This window comes from Heloderma suspectum, chromosome 15 (assembly GCF_057233095.1).
Source record: "Heloderma suspectum isolate Gila_16-S chromosome 15, 16-S_ref, whole genome shotgun sequence".
In the NCBI taxonomy this organism is placed as follows: Eukaryota; Metazoa; Chordata; class Lepidosauria; order Squamata; family Helodermatidae; genus Heloderma; species Heloderma suspectum.
Window position 1 is genome coordinate 16,418,888 of NC_139472.1, and position 18,574 is coordinate 16,437,461.

Below are 18,574 nucleotides of genomic sequence, written 5' to 3' on the forward strand. Positions count from 1 at the left end.
ACATGGGTGGGAGGGTGCTATTGTGCTCATGCCCTACATGTGGGTTCACAGTTGACAGCTGGTTGGCCACTGTGTGAAAAGAATGCTGGACTAGATGGACCCTTGGTCTGATCCAGCAGGGCTCTTCTTATGTTCTTATGGATCCCAAGCCATTTAGAGCTTTAAGGATACGTACCAGTGCTTTGAATTGGGCTTAGATCAAATAAGCAGCTAATGTAACTCTCTCACTATTGGTGTAATTTCATCTGGCTGTACCAGTTAAAATTCTGGCAGTCACATTCTGCACTACTTGAAGCTTCCAAGTCATCTTCAAGGGCCGACCAAATACATCGTGTTGCAGTAATCAGATGCCTCTTCCCTTCATGCCCTCTGTCTAACTGGTTTCTTTCACTTATTTTAGGAATGAGAGAGTTTCTCTCATTCAGTTCCTTCATCATTCGCCCCCCATTCTGCTCTGTGTTCCATTCTTCCTGAATCTGCTCTGCACATTTGATTGATTGACTGATTGATTGATTTAACCTATTACATTTATATCCCACCTTTCTTCCAACATGGAACTCAAGGTGGCTCCATGGGGTCCCCAGGTGGTCTCCCCTCCAACCACTGACCAGACCCAGACCTGCTTAGCTTCAGCAAGGTGGCCGCCTCCTGTGCCTTCAGACTATGCCCTGGGACATTGCGAACAAACTACATGAACTTCCTCCATACAATGTCTGTCTTCACCAGGCACTTATTTACCATGGAGAGAAATAATCTGCATCTTCATTCAGCCCAAGAGGTGACATACCCTTGTGTGGAATACTGAAGAGTTGAAATGCTAAGTATTTCAGTCTGTTGTTTGGAGGTACTGCACCCCTACCATATATAGTTGTGGGGGGAAATAGAATTGTTTGGTTTCTAGGCTCCAAGGCTGGAAACAAGGCTCTGACTTCAGAGCCCAGAAATTGTGCTCCCCTCCGTCTCGGAGCCAGTGCGGTTCTGGCTGTCTCCATGCTCGGAAATGGAGCATGAAGATGGGGAAAAGGGGGCATTCCTGAGGGTGGGGAGGGGGAGAAATTGGGCCATCTGCCATACGACATTTCCTATGGACCCTCCAGCCTCGTTCCTCAGCTTCTGAAGCTCCTTTGTTAGATGGGTGAAATTGCCCATCTAGCAGAAATGCCAGGCCGCCCTGCACTGGGCAGCCTCCAGGTTCAGAGGCCACTGACTATCTTCCCCTCCTGTCTTCATAGGATCGCACCCTAAGACTGTTTTTTCCCTCGTTATTGTTTTATCATTGTGCACATGTTTCTGGGAAACATGAGCTGGACGGTGCTGCTATTAGGGATGTGAGAACTCACCCCAGCTTGGCTTCTCCAGGCCCCACTGAAGCAGTGCCCCCACTCACCCTCCCCCCAGACCCACACTCAGGCCACTCACAAGCTCAGTGAGTTGCCCAGACTCACCACAATCCTAAAGCTAAGTGAGTGCCCATCATTTTCTGGCCTTTGATTTGTACGTAAAAAGGGAAGTTAAAAACAATGTGCATATTTAAATATGTGCCGTTTGGGGCCAGGAAAGCTTAATAAGCACAATATTAGAGGGATTATACTAGAGGGATTGTTTTATCATTGTGCACATTTTTCTGGGAAACATGAGCTGGAGGATGCTGCTATTGCACTCATGTCCTACTTGTGAGCTTCCGATAGGCATCTGGTTGGCCAATGTATGAATGCTGAATTACATTGAGGTTTGCTCTCATCAGCATAGAACTTATGTTCTCATGCTCTTCCTTATATTTGCACATGACAAGATTAATTGATCTTTAAATCTCCGATGCTTCACAATGTTCTGTTGCTGAAATAAAAAATGAAGTTGTGAAAGGGAAGAATAGGCACATTAAAAGTGTGTTTCGCGACTCCCAGGTGTTCCTTGGAAACATGATCAGATTGTACTTTCACTCTGTGAATGGAATGGATTTTCTTTGGGCTCTCTTAACAATTGTAGCAGAACTTGGGGCTTTATTTGTCCTCCTCCTCCTGGCCTGGACAACCTATTACTATCTTTCCACCTCAGAATTCCCTCATGACATTTCTGAACCCCACAAACTGAAGTGTTTATATTTTGCAACAATTTTCCTGTTTTCAACGGTAAGTTCCCTTCTCTTCTCAACTTTGCTTTGTGTTAGGAAATCAGAGTAGAGTGCTGTTCCAGGATAGAAAGGCGTTAAATGTGTGTGGATTTTCTTGCCACTTCTATGCTCAAAGTAAGAGCAGTGTGGAGAGGCCAAAAAGGGGGGCACTCCTGGGGGCAGGCAGGTGCGGGGATGGAGGAAGAGCTGATACCTCTGGCTCTCCCACCCCTACTCTGAGGTGCCCTGACTAGACAGCCAAAATCTGCCATCTAGCCACAAATACAGGGTGGCTGGAGCCCGGAGGAGAAGATCCCCTCCACGCTCTGCCCACCCTGCATTGGATAGTTGGTAGGACTGCATCCTTAATTGCTTGACCGATTCCTGAAGTGTTTTAAACCCCAGGGTTTCAGTCTGGGAAGAAAAAGAAGAGAATTCCCTAGGAGCAACTGAAAGATACAGTTCGAGGACCCCACTATGTATGCCATTCTGCCTGCTATGTTTCTGCTATTCTAGCCTGCTGCTCTCAGGTGTAGGGGAGGACACTGCCCTGTTGCCAGTGCTGAAGTAAGATTCTGTTGGCTTCTGTATGTTGAATTAGGGAGGAGAGGCATTCACCTCAGGCACCAAAACATCTTTGGCCCACTCTGGTAACAAGATTATGGAGCTGGCTTTCAAACTGGAAGAGGAGAGGGTGTGCTGTTAGATCATCTAGTAAATAGTAGGGATGGGGGAGAATTTCTCCCCGAAACTTCGGGGGGCCGAGTGCCAACGCATTCGGTCCTCCGAAGGTTGTTTGGGGAGAAATTCTCGCCCCCCCCCCCGGGATGGGACGTACCTTTCACGAATGTCCCTCCCGGCGGCGGGTCCCGGCGGCGGTTTGGCAGGTCTTCGTCAGGGGCGGGGGCGGCAGCTGGTCTTTCGACTAGCTGGTCTTTCAAATAGCGTTGCCCTTATTTTCGCCGTAGTCTACGTAAATCTTTACGTAGACTACAGGGACCAAATAAGGAACGTGAATGGCGGCTCTCTATGGGGGCCGCCATTTGTGTACGCGCTTTTTTTTTTCCCAAAGTCACCCGTGATAGGCTACGTGATGATTAACGTAGCCTACCACGGGTGACTTTGCAGATCTAGCCATGATAGGCTACGTAAATCGTTACGTAGCCTATCACGGGGCTTTTTTTTTTTTTACTTTTCTTTTGAAGTTCGCGGCCAGGGAGATGGGGTGCTTCTCCCCGGCCTAAATTTCGGCCGGGCGAGGCGGGAAGCCTCCCCCCCACCCGGCCTGAACTTCGGGGGGAGCAGCGAAGCACCTCCCCCCCACCGCAAAGCAAGCTGCGAGACCAGGTAAGTGACTTTCGTACATCCCTAGTAAATAGCATAATTTAACTAGGGACACAACCAACCGGTTTTGAAAAGTCTGGTGTGACTTACAGCAGAGATGCTTTATATAGAGGAAGTGTGGCAAAACAGCAATTAGTATTGGAGGCAAGAAATGCAGGCTGGAGCCAGTTTAAAAGAAATTGAAATGAACTCACTTTTTAGCACCTTTCTGCACAACATCAGAGAAGTCTGTTTAAATACAAGCATCCCCTCAAGCTGGGTGTGAGTGTAAGCGAGAGAAGGCATGAAGTATGGTTCCTTGCTTCCTCTCTGGAGAGACTGCAAGGAGCTTGCTTGTTGTAGAGGCAGGAGGAAGAGGAAGGGGGAGCAGGAAATAGGAACTTATCATGCAACAGGACCTTCTCCATCAGCCCCTCATGACATGTGGATGCATGCAATGTTCTTCCTATTATCCAACAGTCAGGGTATTTGTCCAGTATTGGCTGCAGCAGAGTGGGCAGAAGGTAGACCTCCAGGTATTTTGGGCTTCAACTCCCAGAAGACCTTGTCAGCTTGGCCAATGGTCAGGAAAGCTGGGAGTTGAAGTCCAAAGCATCTGGAGTTCTCTTTTCTACAGTGACGGTCTACAGTGGCTCTGTAAGGTTTCAGACAGGAGTCTTTCCCAGCCCGGCTTGGGGATGCCAAGGATCAAACCTGGCGCCTTTTACCTGCAGGTTGCATGATCTACCACTGAGCTACTGTCCTCCCTTTTAAAATATCAGAACAAATGGCTGCAATGGGGAAAACATTTGAAACTCACAATTTTGAATGATGGCTGGCTGTGATGTGTTTGTCCTGGTGACAGTGTGGGGCTCACCAATTCCTTTTCTCAGGCATCCACTGCAATCACGTGGTAGAACATACAGTATAAACCCAAAGTATCTGCACATATTGACAAACTCACTTACAGAGAACCAAATCATTAAAATGCATGTGTGATTTATTTCATTTCATTTCATTTCTATACCACCCAATAGCCAAAGCTCTCTGGGTGGTTCACAAACATTAAAACCACAAAGCACAGCATAAAACAATATAAAATATGAAAGTTTAAAACCACACATAACCAGAATAAAACCTAATTTTAACTACTATAAATAATAGTTGCATTTCACACACCACTTGCCCGGCATGACTCCCGATGCACAGGGTCTCAGTACAATTGGGCTGAAGAAGCAATGTAGCATGGGGGTAGGGCTCTAAGGATTTTGTAAAATCTGTTCCACCTGCATTTTCCCTTCATTGTCTGCTCGTTGACAGAACTGGATTTTTCTCAGTTCCCCAAATTTGCACAACTTTGCATTTGCACAACTTTGCCCTTGCGAAAATGCACAATGACCCCCCAAATTGCACGTTTTCATGCACGCCTATCTGCGAAACGCACATTTCTGGACGGTGTTTTGTCACTGTATGGTTGTTGTTTTTTTGCAACTAAATTTGTGCAATGTTCTGGACAGTTTAAAGAAAAACAAAACACTGGTCTGCAAGTCCATGGAATCTGTGTGACCTAGGAAAAGCGGTCCACTGTGGAATCTGCAGGTCATATTCATAGAAATCATAGAGAGCCAGTGTGGTGTAGTGGTGAAAGTGTTGGACTGGGTGTTGGGAGATCCGGGTTCTAGTCCCTAATTGGCCATGGAAGCTTGCTAGGTGACTTCGGGCCCGTCACAGACTCTCAGCTCAACCTACCTCACAGGATTGTTGTTGTGAGGATAAAATGGAGGAGGAGAAGGATTATGTATGCTGCCTTGGGTTCCTTAAGGAGGAAAAAGGGCAGGATAGAAATACATACATACATACATACATACATCTGAACTCAGTTGATCCTGTTGCGGATTTCTCTGACATCCCTACACTGGGGCTGGGGGGGCTGGATGACAATCCATTCAGCCCTCCATGAGCTGGATGACATCATGTGGGTGTAGCCCATGACAGAGGTGGGCATCTCCACACCCACCCAGGGTCATTTTATCTCTTGCCAAAGTGCAGCCACATCACATTGTTGGCTCATATTCAGCTTGTGATCGACAACAATTCCAAGATCCTTCTGGCTTGTCGTGTTGTTGAGCCACGTATCCCCCATCTTGTAACTGTGCATTTGGTTTCTTTTTCCTAGGTACAGAACTTGGCATTTATCCCTATTAAATGTCATTCTGTTGTTTTCTGCCCAGCGCTCCAGTGTGTCAAGATCACTTTGAATTTTGTTTGTCTTCGAAAATATTAGCTATCCTGCCCAATTTCGTGTCGTCTGCAGATTTGATCAGCATTCCCTGCACATCCTCATCCAAGTCATTAATAACAGTGTTGAAGAGCACTGGGCCCAGGACTGAGCCCTGCGGTACCCCACTCGTTACCTCTCCCCAGTTGGAGAAGGTCCCATTGATCAGCACTCTTTGAGTCCGATTCTGTAGCCACCTGTGGATCCACCTGATCGTTGTTTCATCTAGCCGACTTTGGGCTAGTTTGCTCATCAGGAGATCATGGGGCACTTTGTCGAAAGCTTTGCTGAAGTCGAGGTATATTATGTCCACAGCATTCCCACAGTCCACAAGCGAGGTGACTTGATCAAAAAATGAGATCAGATTCGTCTGGCAGGATTTGTTCTTGACAAATCCATGTTGGCTTTGAGTAATCTCTGCATTGTTTTCAAGGTGCTTGCAGATGGATTGCTTTATCATCTGCTCCAGAATTTTCCCAGGGATTGATGTCAGACTGACTGATCTGTAGTTCTCCCAGGTTCCTCCTATAATTACAGTGTTGACAATCCTCCCCTCTTCCAAATGAACCCAATTAATGTACATCAGTAGTTTTCACCAAAATGTGAAAGAAATACATGATATGCAAGCTACAGCTTGGAGTAAAACAGACAATTGTGTTCATTTTCATCACGTTTTCACTTGCTGTCCCTGTGGCAATTTGTTTTGGAATCCTCTGAAATTTTGGACAGCTGTAGCTGTCTTCAGGTTGATCAGGGATGCCCTGTTTCAGGTTATTAACTCAACACATGCCATTTTTATAAGCAGCATAATTTGGAGGCTAATACTTCCAGAACTTTTTTTTTTCAGACTCACCTTAACTAAAGGGACAATTCCGTGCCCCTTTAATTTGTAAAATAAAAGATATTGTATGCACTCATCCTTAAATTGGGCAAACGTGCAATTCAAGTTCTCTGAAGTTCTCTGAATGCTTCCTCGAAGCTCATTTAACTTCATTTGCATTCCTGAATGCAAGTGTCTTTGTTTTCTTCAAATGGGAAAAATGAGCATTTTTTAAAAAATACATTTTTCCCAACCAAAAATGTGCATTTCCCCCTGTAAGCTAAAGTGTGAAAATGCAGATGGGGGGAGGGATTTGTAAATCTGTGTTCATCCTTATCATTAATACACCTTCTTTATCTCATCTCAAACAGGACTATGTTTTTTGGAAAATAGGTCTCTGCAATTTATACAGCTTTGTGAATATGTTAATTGATTCAATCCCTCATTTCAAAGACCCCAAACTCTCCATCAAGAACCTACACGTTGAGGGTATCCCAGTGAGGTTATATCAGCCCAAAGCATCACAGACGGAAAAAAGGGGTTTTCTTTTCATGCATGGAGGAGCTGGCATCATGGGAAGCATGGGTAAGGAAAATGGACCCGATGAAGGGTAAAATTCTCTAAAACTGTGCCCCTTGGTTTCACAGAAGCTCGTACTTTAAATGTGGGTTGGTCAGATGGGGATATGTATTTCTACTATATATAATTCCTGTTTTACCTCCTTTTCTTTGAAGTCTGGTAGGGATTCAAATGAAACTGGTTTCATATCTGAACATTTTTATAAGTATGGGACCAGGATATCTGAGAGAGCGCCTTCTCCCTTACCCCAGTCACTAGGGTCATCAGAGGGATCACTGCTGGTGGTTTCACATGGACCTTTGGCCCGATCAGAGCCCACCAGGAGAAGAGCCTTCAGTGTGGCAGCCCCCTTTCCTTGGAATTCCCTGCCTCTGGAGGTCAGGCAGGCACTGACACAGGGTTGCTTCCAGAGCCTCCTGAATATAGTCCTGTTCCAGGAAACATTCTTTAAATGAGCAGCCATGGTTTTCATTTTTAATAATTTTAATATGGTATTTTAATCTTTAATCTTTTTTTTTTTGCTATCGCACTTCTTGTGTTCACTACTCTGGATGCTGTTTGGATGGGGCACGGTATACAAATGTCATAAAACAAACAAACAAACAAACAAACAAACCCCTGCCAGACATATTCAGATGGAATTGTCCAAAAAGCTTGATATTTCAACCTCTTTTTAAGAACGGTCTTTGCATCTGTGCAGCAATAGAAGCTAAGCAGAGAAATGTATAATGCCGTCCCGCCCACTTTCCCTCAGAAGTAAGCCCCATTCAGTTCTTACTCCCAGGTAAGCATGAACAGGATCACAGTCTTAGCAGTGGTGTCTCTTGCATCCAACCATACATTAGAAGCTCTCTTTCTTACTCTCTGGACAGCCATCTTGTTTTCCATACAATGCCTCTGGAAGCAAAGTTACGTTGTGATGGAGCATAAGTTCCAGGGGCATTTCCAGACCCATTTCGAAAGCTGTTCGGTGGCAGCTGGGCTTCCTGCTGCAGCCAAAGAACTTGGGAGTTGTTCTGACCTGCAGTGAAGTTTTTAAACTGAGAAGGAAAAATGGATAAAAGCCCCTCAGACCCCCACATATTTACTATAAGTTTACTAAGTGCCAGTGAGTTCAGGGTGGGGCTAAAATGTGATCCGATGTCTTCCTTCTTGTTGTTACGTACCATACTACAGTAGCTGCTGGAGGACTGGAAACATTAAATGTGCTCATCCCTTTGACTGTGATAAAGTAGCATAATTGATGTTTCCAGTCTCCAGCAGCTACTGTAGTATGTACTTCCTGTGGGTTCCTGCCACTCTGCATTCCACTGTTCTTAAATTCCATAAAATTAGTTCCAGATGTGGGACCCTGTACAATTTGACTCACTCTTCAGTAGGGATGGGCGGATTCCCTACCTGTTCCTCCGCTTGGGAATCCGCCCGCGGGGGGAGGCGATCTGTCCCACCCCCTGGAATCCTCCCTGACCTCTACTCCACTCCTCGGGGATAGGCTAGCCTATCGCGTGAAAAACCAGAGACGCGAATGGCATCCCTACGCCATTTGTGGCCGTAAAGCCCTTAATTTAAGGTAATGCAGCCATTTACAGCTGCATTAAGTTTAATCTAATTGCTTTCCGGCCACAAATGGCATCTGCTACGCCATTTGCAACTGGAGTCAGTCAGCCCAGCCAGTGCTATGGCAATGGCGGCCGTATCGCTGGTGCTCCGGAGCCTGCCAGTGGGGAGGATCCAGCCAAGGAGGATTCCTCAGGGAGGCGGAAGTAAGCGATCTGTTTCTCCACAGACTCCAGAGGTTGGATTCTTTTGAATCCGCCCTCACTGGATTCAAAAGAATCCAGTGGAGGAATTCTCCGCCATCCCCAGTCTTCAGTTCCTTCAGCACATTTGTGTCTTTTCCCCTCTGTAATCATCACAGAGGTGCCTGTTGATATTAAATGCTGCCCCAAAGCAAGTGTGATGTAGGGATGTCAGAGAATTCCGCCATGGATCTCGGTGAGGCTGAATGCCAGTGCATTCGGCCCCCTGAAATCCGTGGCGGAATGGCTTGCCACCCCCCGCGGATCCCCCCCGGGACGAGTCTTACCTGGGGCGGATGTTCCGGACGGCGGCGGCTCCAGAGGTGGCTTCAGCAGCGGCAGCAGCAGCAGCTGGTCTTCTGAATGGCTGCTGCCATTTGCAGTCTGTTCCCCCCCCCCCATTCATGATAGGCTATCACGTCTGGGTTAAAAAAAAAAAAAAGTGTACGCAAATGGCGGCGACTATGGCCGCCGCCATTTGCATTCCTTATTTTTGGCCATCTTAGTCTACCTAAATATTTACGCCTGCTACGCTATTTGCGTTCCCCCTTATTTTGGCCATCTTAGTCTACATAAATATTTACGTAGACTAAGATGACCAAAAATAAGGAATGCAAATGGTGGTGGCTGTAGCCGCCGCCATTTGCGTATGTGTGTGTGTGTTTTTTTTAAGCCAGACATGATAGGCTGCGTAAGTCTTTACGTAGCCTATCACGGCTGAATACAGGGATGCAAACGGCGGCAGCTACGGCAGCAGCCATTTGCGTCCCTGCTAGTCAGCGGCCGGATGTCCGGCTGCTGGCGGACCCAGCCGGTGGCTCCACGGAATCCCCGCGGAGCAGAGCCGGCCGTCCAGGATTCCGGGGGGAGGGACGGAGTGCCCCCCCCAACGGAACCCGGCAGAGCCAGGTAAGCAGGGTTTCGTACACCCCTAGTGTGATGACACCATGTCCATGCTCTTCATATCCATGATACGAATGCGTGGTGTTTCGCCGGTGCCCTGATAAATACCACAAAACTCAATATTGATATGGTCCTATGTAGGATTGCATCAATTTTCTCTCCCTCTCCCTCACCCTGTTTGTGTGTATGTGTGTGCTCATGATGAATTACTGATACACACAAGTGCTGCCCATGTACATTAGAACCAGTATTTGCTTTTATCACCAGTATTTTTATATTATTATTGTTATTTTAATAGTATTATCATATATTATTATTATTATTACCATCATTATCACCAGTATTTTTATACTGTTGTTGTTGTTGTTATTGTTATTGTTTGTTGTTGTTGTTGTTGTTATTATTATTATTATTCCGATTGGTCCAACAGGAGAGAAGACACCTATACCAGCTTGACGCTGGTTCAGGTAAGCTGCCTTCTCCCTTACCAACCTGCCCGGTCATTGATGTCATCAGGAGGCATGCTCCCGATGCTTCCACATGGACCCATGGCCCGGTTGGAGTCCACCCAGAGAAGAGCCTTCAGTGTGGTGGCCCCCTTTCTATGGAACTCCCTGCCTCTGGAGGCCAGGTGTCAGGGCCCAGCTTCAGTACTGCTGTTAGCCTTGTAGGTTATAGCCAGGATTTGATTAGAAGTAGTCTGGAAGGGCTTGGGCCTATTCACTTTCTGGAATGTCACAGTCTGTGTGAGCTTATCTCTGTCGGTGTTCTCAGAGCTGAGCCAGGGGCGTCATCAAAGTCCCTGTCCGCCCGCTGGTCTGGCCTTGGCAGGCAGGCAGGCAGGCAGGCTGGAAGCTGTCCATGAGAACCTGACAGAGGTGGGGTGGGGTTTGCAGAAGGGTCACCCAGGTTGACGACTGAACAGGCCCAGAGTGTGAAGTGCTTTAAACATTCAAAAGCAGAGTACAAATGGTAAGTATTATTCAGGATCCTGATTATTTTGTGAGAATGTTGTTTCTTTTCCAGATTCCTATGAAAGAATGTGCCGCTATATTTCCAAAGAGAGTGACACTGTGGTTTTGTCAGTTGGGTAAGTGAAGATTAGAAAATAAGCAGAGCCCTGCAGGATTAGACCAAAAGCTTATCTAGTCCAGTATCTTGTTTCCCACAATGGAAAATGGGATGGCTATGGATAGAGATAGGTGAGGATTTAGTTCCTTCCAGATTTTAATGTAAATTTATCACATTTGCACCTCCCAAGCCAAGAAGTGAGCCCAAACTCAAATCCCTACTTCTTGAGATTGGTGATGCGGTTTTCCAGGGGAAAATGCATGGAGAATATGTGTATATTAGTGGAAAATATGCAAAAAAGGTGTATGTTAGAGAAAAGCACACACAAAACTGCATCAGATGAAAGCACTTGGAGGAGCAGCGGGATATTTGAAAGAAATGCACAGGAATGCATATATTTGGGGGGAAATCCACACACAACAATGAGCAAATTTCCATGTGGACTTTAAAAACAAGACACCTTGCAAACCTATGCAGAAACAGAACAGAATACACTCAAGCCTGAATATTTGACAATCTCAGTGAGAATGAAGATTGACTTATCTGTCCATCCCTACCTATGTCCAAGGAGAACATGAAGGCAATAGCCTTTCCCACTGTTCTTCCATAGCATGCCTCTCATCCTGGAAGTATATCATAATCATGGCTAGTTGGCATTGATAGCCTTATCCTCCATGAATTTCTCTAGCCCCCTTTTAAAATCCATCTAAGTTTGTGGCTATCACTAGGATGTATGGATGGGGTAAAATCCATTCCATCTGTGTTTTGCGGAGTGTCAGTCGCCTTTTGTCCCATTGTCCACCCACTGCCAGAATCGTTTTCTGTTTCCGAATTTGGGCAAATTTGGGTGGGCAAAAAAATCTGCAAATGCTCATTGATGCAAATTAGAAGGTGCACAGATTGCAAATTCCTCCCAAATACGCATTTTCACATGTTAGCCTATGGGGAAAATGCCCATTTTCGCCCATTTTTTATTTTGCAAATTTTTATTTGTATAAAATTTGGGAAAGCTATAAAACCAGTCTGCAAGTCTGTAGAATCCACCCAACAAGGGAAAAGCCAGTCTACTGCAGAATCCAAAGGAACCAATTCATTTGGTTCCTTTGCGGATTTCTCTGACATCCCTAGCTATCACCAGATCTTGTTTTAGCAAATTCCACAAGTTAGCGGTGGAGTTGTATGAAGAAGTATTTACCTTTTGATTCAGGACAGATAAAATGAAGGACTGCTTCACACAGCTCATAATTAAACTATGGTAATTGCTACCACAAGATATAGTGATTGCTACCAGGGAGGACAGCTTTAAAAGATGATATGGGGGAAAGCACAATCAATGGCTATGAATTATGACACCTATATATAAGATGTGTGCACCGACCCTCAGCTTTGACTCAGACCACATGTTGTCACTTGAGAAAATGGTCTGATTAGGCTTGGCCGAATCTGGAGTCAGTCCACTTTGATTCAATACCAAACTCAAATCAGGGTTTGGAATTCGGACACTTCATACTTCCTGTTGACTATCATGGGAAATTTTTTAAAAGGGCTATACCTTTTCATTATTTGTCTAAATTGGATTATATTTACAAGCATACTAGAGCCTTAGGATAACATTACCTCTGCCATTAAAAAAAAAAAAAAGTGCAGGGAACTTTGAGCTACAGTTACAAGGCGGACTCATTGATAGAGGGGGGGCATTGAGGGTGTCTTGCCCATGGGCCCTCTGAAACATGGGGATGGAACTGAGAATGACCATCTCATGATCCTATCCTTGCCCACCCCAAAGCACAGTGATTGGAGCTCCTGGTAAAAGATGGCCTAGGATTCGAAGGAGGACCTACCAGTCAATGAAGTTTACTCCATTTACTGGCAATTCACAACATTCAACTTACCCAACTATTCTCCACTCTCTGTCTTCTCTCTCCTACCCCTAGACCTCAGCAGTAAAGCCTTATGTTTTACAGCGTGAAATTCCCACTACAGTATAACAATGCTGATGGTTGCTTTGAAATATCAAAGAAGGAAGCTAGCAAGTCAACAGGTCCAGTTTTCTGCCTCTCTTGCTATGTGCAGATGTTCTGATTTTTTCCCCACCTCTTTGTAAGAATACAGAGAAAATGTATGAGACATGCTAAAATTAAAGGAAGAATTATGGACAAGTCATATAAGCAGGGGACACAAATCAGTATGCCAACAGTCCATATGTTAAACTCTTCCCAGTTCTTTTATTATTACATTTTAATCCCATAAGCCCATCTTTTTTCCACCAAAAGCATTCTTTATCTGAGGTGGTATGGAAAAGAAAAGGCATGGACATTTTCTCAGAAAAAAAAAACAAAACAGTTCAGTAGATTCTGTATACAAAATTTCAAAACATAAGAAACATAAAAATGGAGTTACCAGGAAGTCAGGAATGGAGGAATGGAGTTACCAGGAAGCCACATTCTGGCCGAACATCAGGAAAAACGTCCTGACTGTTAGAGCAATATGACAATGGAACCCATTACCTAGGGAGGTGGTGGGCTCTCCCCCACTGGAGGTCTTGGACTCAATGGTCTTATAGGCCCCTTCCAGCCCTAGTATTCTATGGTTCAATGAGTCTATGATTCTATGAGTGTTCCTAATACAGCAATTCCCATTTAGAAATGGGGAGAGCAATGCCATGGCTGCTTGACAGGGTCTAGACAGCCATAGGATTCCTTGGTTTCTAGGACCAAAAGAATTGTTTGGTTTCTGGGACATGGTTTCCCAGAAACCATGCTCACCACGCCCTCCCCAGCTACCTCGTAAGTAGTGTGGTTCTTCCCCATCTCCACACTTGTAAATGCAGCACAGAGCAGACAAAAAGGGGGTATTCCTGGAAGGTGGGGAGGAGACCGCTGAACCATCTCTATGATGCTTCCTATGTGCTGTGCAGTCTCCCCAGCCCTCTCCAAAGTCCCCAACTTGTTGTTCAGTCGTTCAGTCGTGTCCGACTCTTCGTGACCCCATGGACCATAGCACGCCAGGCCTTCCTGTCCTGCGCTCTCTCCCGGAGCGTGCTCAAGTTCATATTCATTGCATCCGTGATGCTATCTAGCCATCTCATCCTCTGCCGTCCCCTTCTCCTTTTGCCTTCAGTCTTTCCCAGCATCAGGGTCTTTTCCAGGGAGTTTTCTCTTCGCATTAGGTGGCCAAAATATTGGAGCTTCAGCTTCATTATCTGTCCTTCCAATGAGCACTCAGGGTTGATTTCCTTTAGGATGGACTGATTTGACCTCCTTGCAGTCCAGGGGACTCGTAAGAGTCTTCTCCAGCACCACAGTTCGAAAGCATCAATTCTTCGGCGCTCAGCCTTCCTTATAGTCCAGCTCTCACAGCCATACAACTAGACAGCCAAAATTGGCTGTCTAGCCACAAATGCAGGGTGGCAGGAGCGTGGAGGAAAAGATCCCGTGCTGGGTAATCCCCAAGTTCAGAAGTGGCCGACTATACCGATAGGATAGCACTCTAAACCAGTTAACCCAGAACTAAAAAATCTGAGGATACATTTTAGGCTCAGATTAGCTGCACTTTGCACTATGATAATGGGACATACTCATTTTGTTCAACTACCAAATGAGGCGGAGCAAGAATCCTTAAAAATGTATCTTGATTTCACATTTGAAAAAAAGGTATCTTTTTTTCATCTTGGACATTTCTTCATAAAAATGCCTTCTGAGAAATTGGATACAAATCAAATATAAGCACCCAGGAAGGGAGCCTTCCTAAAATAATACTACCCCATTAGAAACCATACCCATTAACCCAGAACTAAAAGGAAAAAAAAATAGGGGGGGGGGATTCAAATGAAAAAAAATGTAGACGCATCCCTTGCTTTTAACACAACAAAAAAAGCATCACTCAAAAAGACTCTTCATACAATTGTACATAGACTACAATCACATCAAGCATCTGCTTTTTTTCTTCCTTTCCTTTTGGAGTGCTTTCTCAGTGCCCACATGTGCTTTACTGACAGAGAGAGAGAGGGAGAGGGAGAGGGAGAGGGAGAGAAAGAGGAAAATACGAATAAACTAAAGTAACCAAAAGTTGCACCAGCTACATAATATGCTAAGTATTATGGACACACACAGCCTCTTGAAATTCTACCCTGCATCCGTGAGAAAACTGGGGAACCATTTTGTTGAATTTCTCCAGAGGGAGTTGGAATTATCAAGCATGTTCTTGAGGATAGGGCCCACATTTAGCAGCGATAATTGCTAGCTTATTTCTCTTGTCCTAAAGGTCCTTCCTTCCTTCCTTCCTTCCTTCCTTCCTTGTCACTGCTGCTGCTACAGCAACAGCAGCTATATTGGCCTTGAAATAGGGATGACACGGGCACCCAATTTTTTGAGAAATAAAATGGTGAACGCAAAAATGCGCATATTTGCATATGTGTGAAAATGCACATATTTGTGTAGGTACAAAAAAAGGCACTTTTTTGCATTTTCACACATAGACAAATATGCGCATTCACAAAAATGCACATTTTCACGCATACATGAATATGTGCATTTTGTGATCAGCATTTTATTTTTCAAAGAATTGTGACTGCGGAGCTCCACGAGGCGGCCAGGGTGAGTGTGGGCTACTCACCAAGCACTGGAGGGGCTTGAGCATGGTCTGGGGATCGGCGGGCAAGGGCAGGGGCAAAGGATGGGGCTGGGTGGGTGCCCGGAGAACTTGGACAAGGGTTGATTCACACATCCCTACCTGGAAACTATTTCTTATTCTCCAGAATTAGGGATGTCAGAGAAATCTGCAATGGAACCAAATGAGTTCAGATTTTTATGAATCCAATCCACAGATTCCACAGTGCACTGGCTTCTCCCCTGTTGGACCTATTCTGTGGACTTACAGACCAGTTTTCTAACTTTCCCAAATAGAAACAATTGCAATTAAAAAAAAAAAAAACCTGGCCAAAAATGTGCATTTCCCCTGTAGGCAAAAGCATGGCAATGCACATGGGTGGGGGGATTTGAGAATTTTTGCATGTGGGAAGTTGCACAAATTTGGAAACAAAAAAATCTGATTCCTGTGGTGGGTGGATGATGGAACAAAAGGCACCTGACAATCCATGAAACAGAGACGAGATGGGATTTACACAATCCATACATCCCTATCCAGAATGCCTTAGAGCTGTCATTTTGGAGCTCTGTGTGTGTGTGTGTGCATGCATGCACAGATGTGCGTGCATGCGTGCATGGGGGAGGATGGTGGTGACCAGACAAAAAATGGTACAGTATATCTGGAGAAAACTCTGGTAGTTTGCAAAAGAAAAATCTTGGACATTTCTCATAAAAATGCCTTCTGAGTAGAGATGTACGAAACTCCCCTTACCTGGTTCTGCTGGGTTCCGCTAGGGGGGGGAGGCACTCCGTCCCTCCCCCCGGAATCCTGGCCGGCTGGCTCTGCTTTGCAGGGATTCCGCAGAGCCGCCAGCCAGCTCCGCCAGCAGCCGGACATCCGGCCACTGGCTAGCAGGGACGCAAATGGCAGCGGCTGTAGCCGCTGCTGCTTGCGTCCCTGTAGTCAGCCATGATAGGCACGTCTGGCTTAAAAAACAAACAAACGCGCGTACGCAAATGGCGGTGGCTATGGCCGCCGCCATTTGTGTTCCTTGTTTTTGGACGTCTTAGTCTATGTAAATATTTACGTAGACTAAGATGGCGAAACTAAGGGGGAACGCAAATAGCGTTTGCTACACTATTTGTGTTCCCCTTATTTTCGCCGTCTTAGTCTATGTAAGTATTTACGTAGACTAAGATGGCCAAAAATAAGGAATGCAAATGGTGGTGGCCGTAGGCGCCGCCATTTGTGTATGTGTTTTTTTTAAAAAAGCCAGATGTGATAGGCTACGTAAGTCTTTACGTAGCCTATCACGTCTTGTAAAAAAACACCCCCCCCCGACAAGACTGAAAATGGCGGCGGCAGCAGCCGGTCCGCAGCTGCTGCCGCCCGGAAGATCCACCCCAGGTCAGTCTCGTCCCTGGGGGATCCACGGGGGGGTGTGGCAGGCCGTTCCACCACAGATTTAGGGGGGCCGAATGCACTGGCATTCGGCCTCACTGAGATCCGTGGTGGAATTCTCTGCCATCCCTACTTCTGAGAAATAGAATACAAAACAAATCTAAGCACCCAGTAAAGGAGCCTTCCTAAAACAAAATCCCCCTCTTTAGAAACCAGACCCATTAACCCAGAACTAAAAGAAAAAAAAAGGGGGGGGGAGAATTCGAAATGAGGAAAAATTTAGAAACATCCCTTGCTTTTAATAAAACAAAACAAAGCCCCAAACAAAATAGTATTTTAGACTCAGGTTTTAGACTCACTGTACTTCCACCCTGATGCAGGATATAGTTACTGTGTTCTACCACCAAATGAGGCAGTATAAGGTTCCTAAAAAAAGCGGCCCTTGATTTCACAGGTATACTCTTTCTCCTGAGCAGCCCTATCCTGTGCAATTTCAGCAATGCTTGGATGTCGCCATACATTTTATGAAACATGCAGAAGACTATGGGGTGGAACCTGACCGCATCATAATGTGTGGAGACAGCTTTGGGGGTTTACTTACAGCTTCCGTTTGCCGGATGGTTGCACAGAGAGATGATGTTCCCAAGTTGCATGCTCAAATGTTGATCTATCCTTTTCTTCAGTGTGTGAAATATAGTTTGCCTTCATACATGCAAAATACTCCTGTCCCTCTCTTGACTCGGAGGCGAGCCGTGACACTTGCATTACAATATTTCCAGACAAATGTACCGATAGCAGAGAGTCTTTTGGATGGATCCCACATCCCGAATGACATAAAAATGAAATATAGGAAATGGCTAAGCCCAGATAATATACCCGAGGAATTCAAGAGAAGAGAGATCCAAGCTGCAATCCCCAGACGCCCTTTCAGTGATATGCTAGATGATGTAGACCAGATGCTTGGCCCACTGCTTTCTCCACTGTTAGTTGAGGATGCCACGATTCGACAGCTTCCACAGACTTTCATTTTGACTGTTCAATATGATGTCCTGAGAGATGATGCAATCTTGTACAAGAAACGATTAGAGGACAATGATGTGCCAGTATCCTGGCACCACCTTGAAGATGGATTCCATGGGTGCCTCAGTTTCATTAATTATTGGCCGCTAAGTTTTTCATGCTGTAAAAGAGGGATAGACAGTGTTGTTAACTACATCAGAGGCTTGTAAAGCATGAGTTGATGCAAGGAGATATATACAATGTGATATTTCCAACAACAGGGACAAAATATTTAACTGGTTCACTTTTTGATTAGCAAAAAAGGTCTCTTCTGATAACTGGCACGCATGTTTAAAAAGTAATTATTTTTAATATACAAGTATCACAAACTAGAGTCCACCCCTAGAAGGGATTGTATTGAGCTCCACCCATACCTTGGTCAGGGCTGGCATGTTTGCACTAGCCAGTGTGCCAGGATTCTCATTAGCAGATGGGAAGTGTGCCTGTAGTATCCCTGAGCCGGTGTTAGGGGTGAATGGGTCTCAGGGAGTTATTTTAACCCTCCTCATCCCAATATCTTCTTCCAAGCATAGCCAGTTGGATGCCTTCTCTTACACTTCCTAGTCTGCCCCCATCAGCTTTGGGAGCATACCTGCACACAGAAGAGCCTCTTTACCAATGTGAACATAGGTTGAGATGAAAGC

The 18,574-nt window shown here is 45.4% G+C and overlaps 1 protein-coding gene across 1 annotated transcript; it reads left to right on the forward strand.

The window, feature by feature from the left end:
- The first annotated feature begins 1,949 nt into the window (after positions 1–1,949).
- On the forward strand, positions 1,950–18,186 carry LOC146335406 (arylacetamide deacetylase-like 4). Its single transcript, XM_084821524.1, has 4 exons — positions 1,950–2,129; positions 6,903–7,116; positions 10,839–10,902; positions 17,326–18,186. Exons 1-4 carry the CDS (start codon positions 1,953–1,955, stop codon positions 18,098–18,100), a joined length of 1,230 nt encoding a protein of 409 aa, XP_084677650.1. The 5' UTR covers positions 1,950–1,952; the 3' UTR covers positions 18,101–18,186.
- Positions 18,187–18,574: the final 388 nt, after the last annotated feature.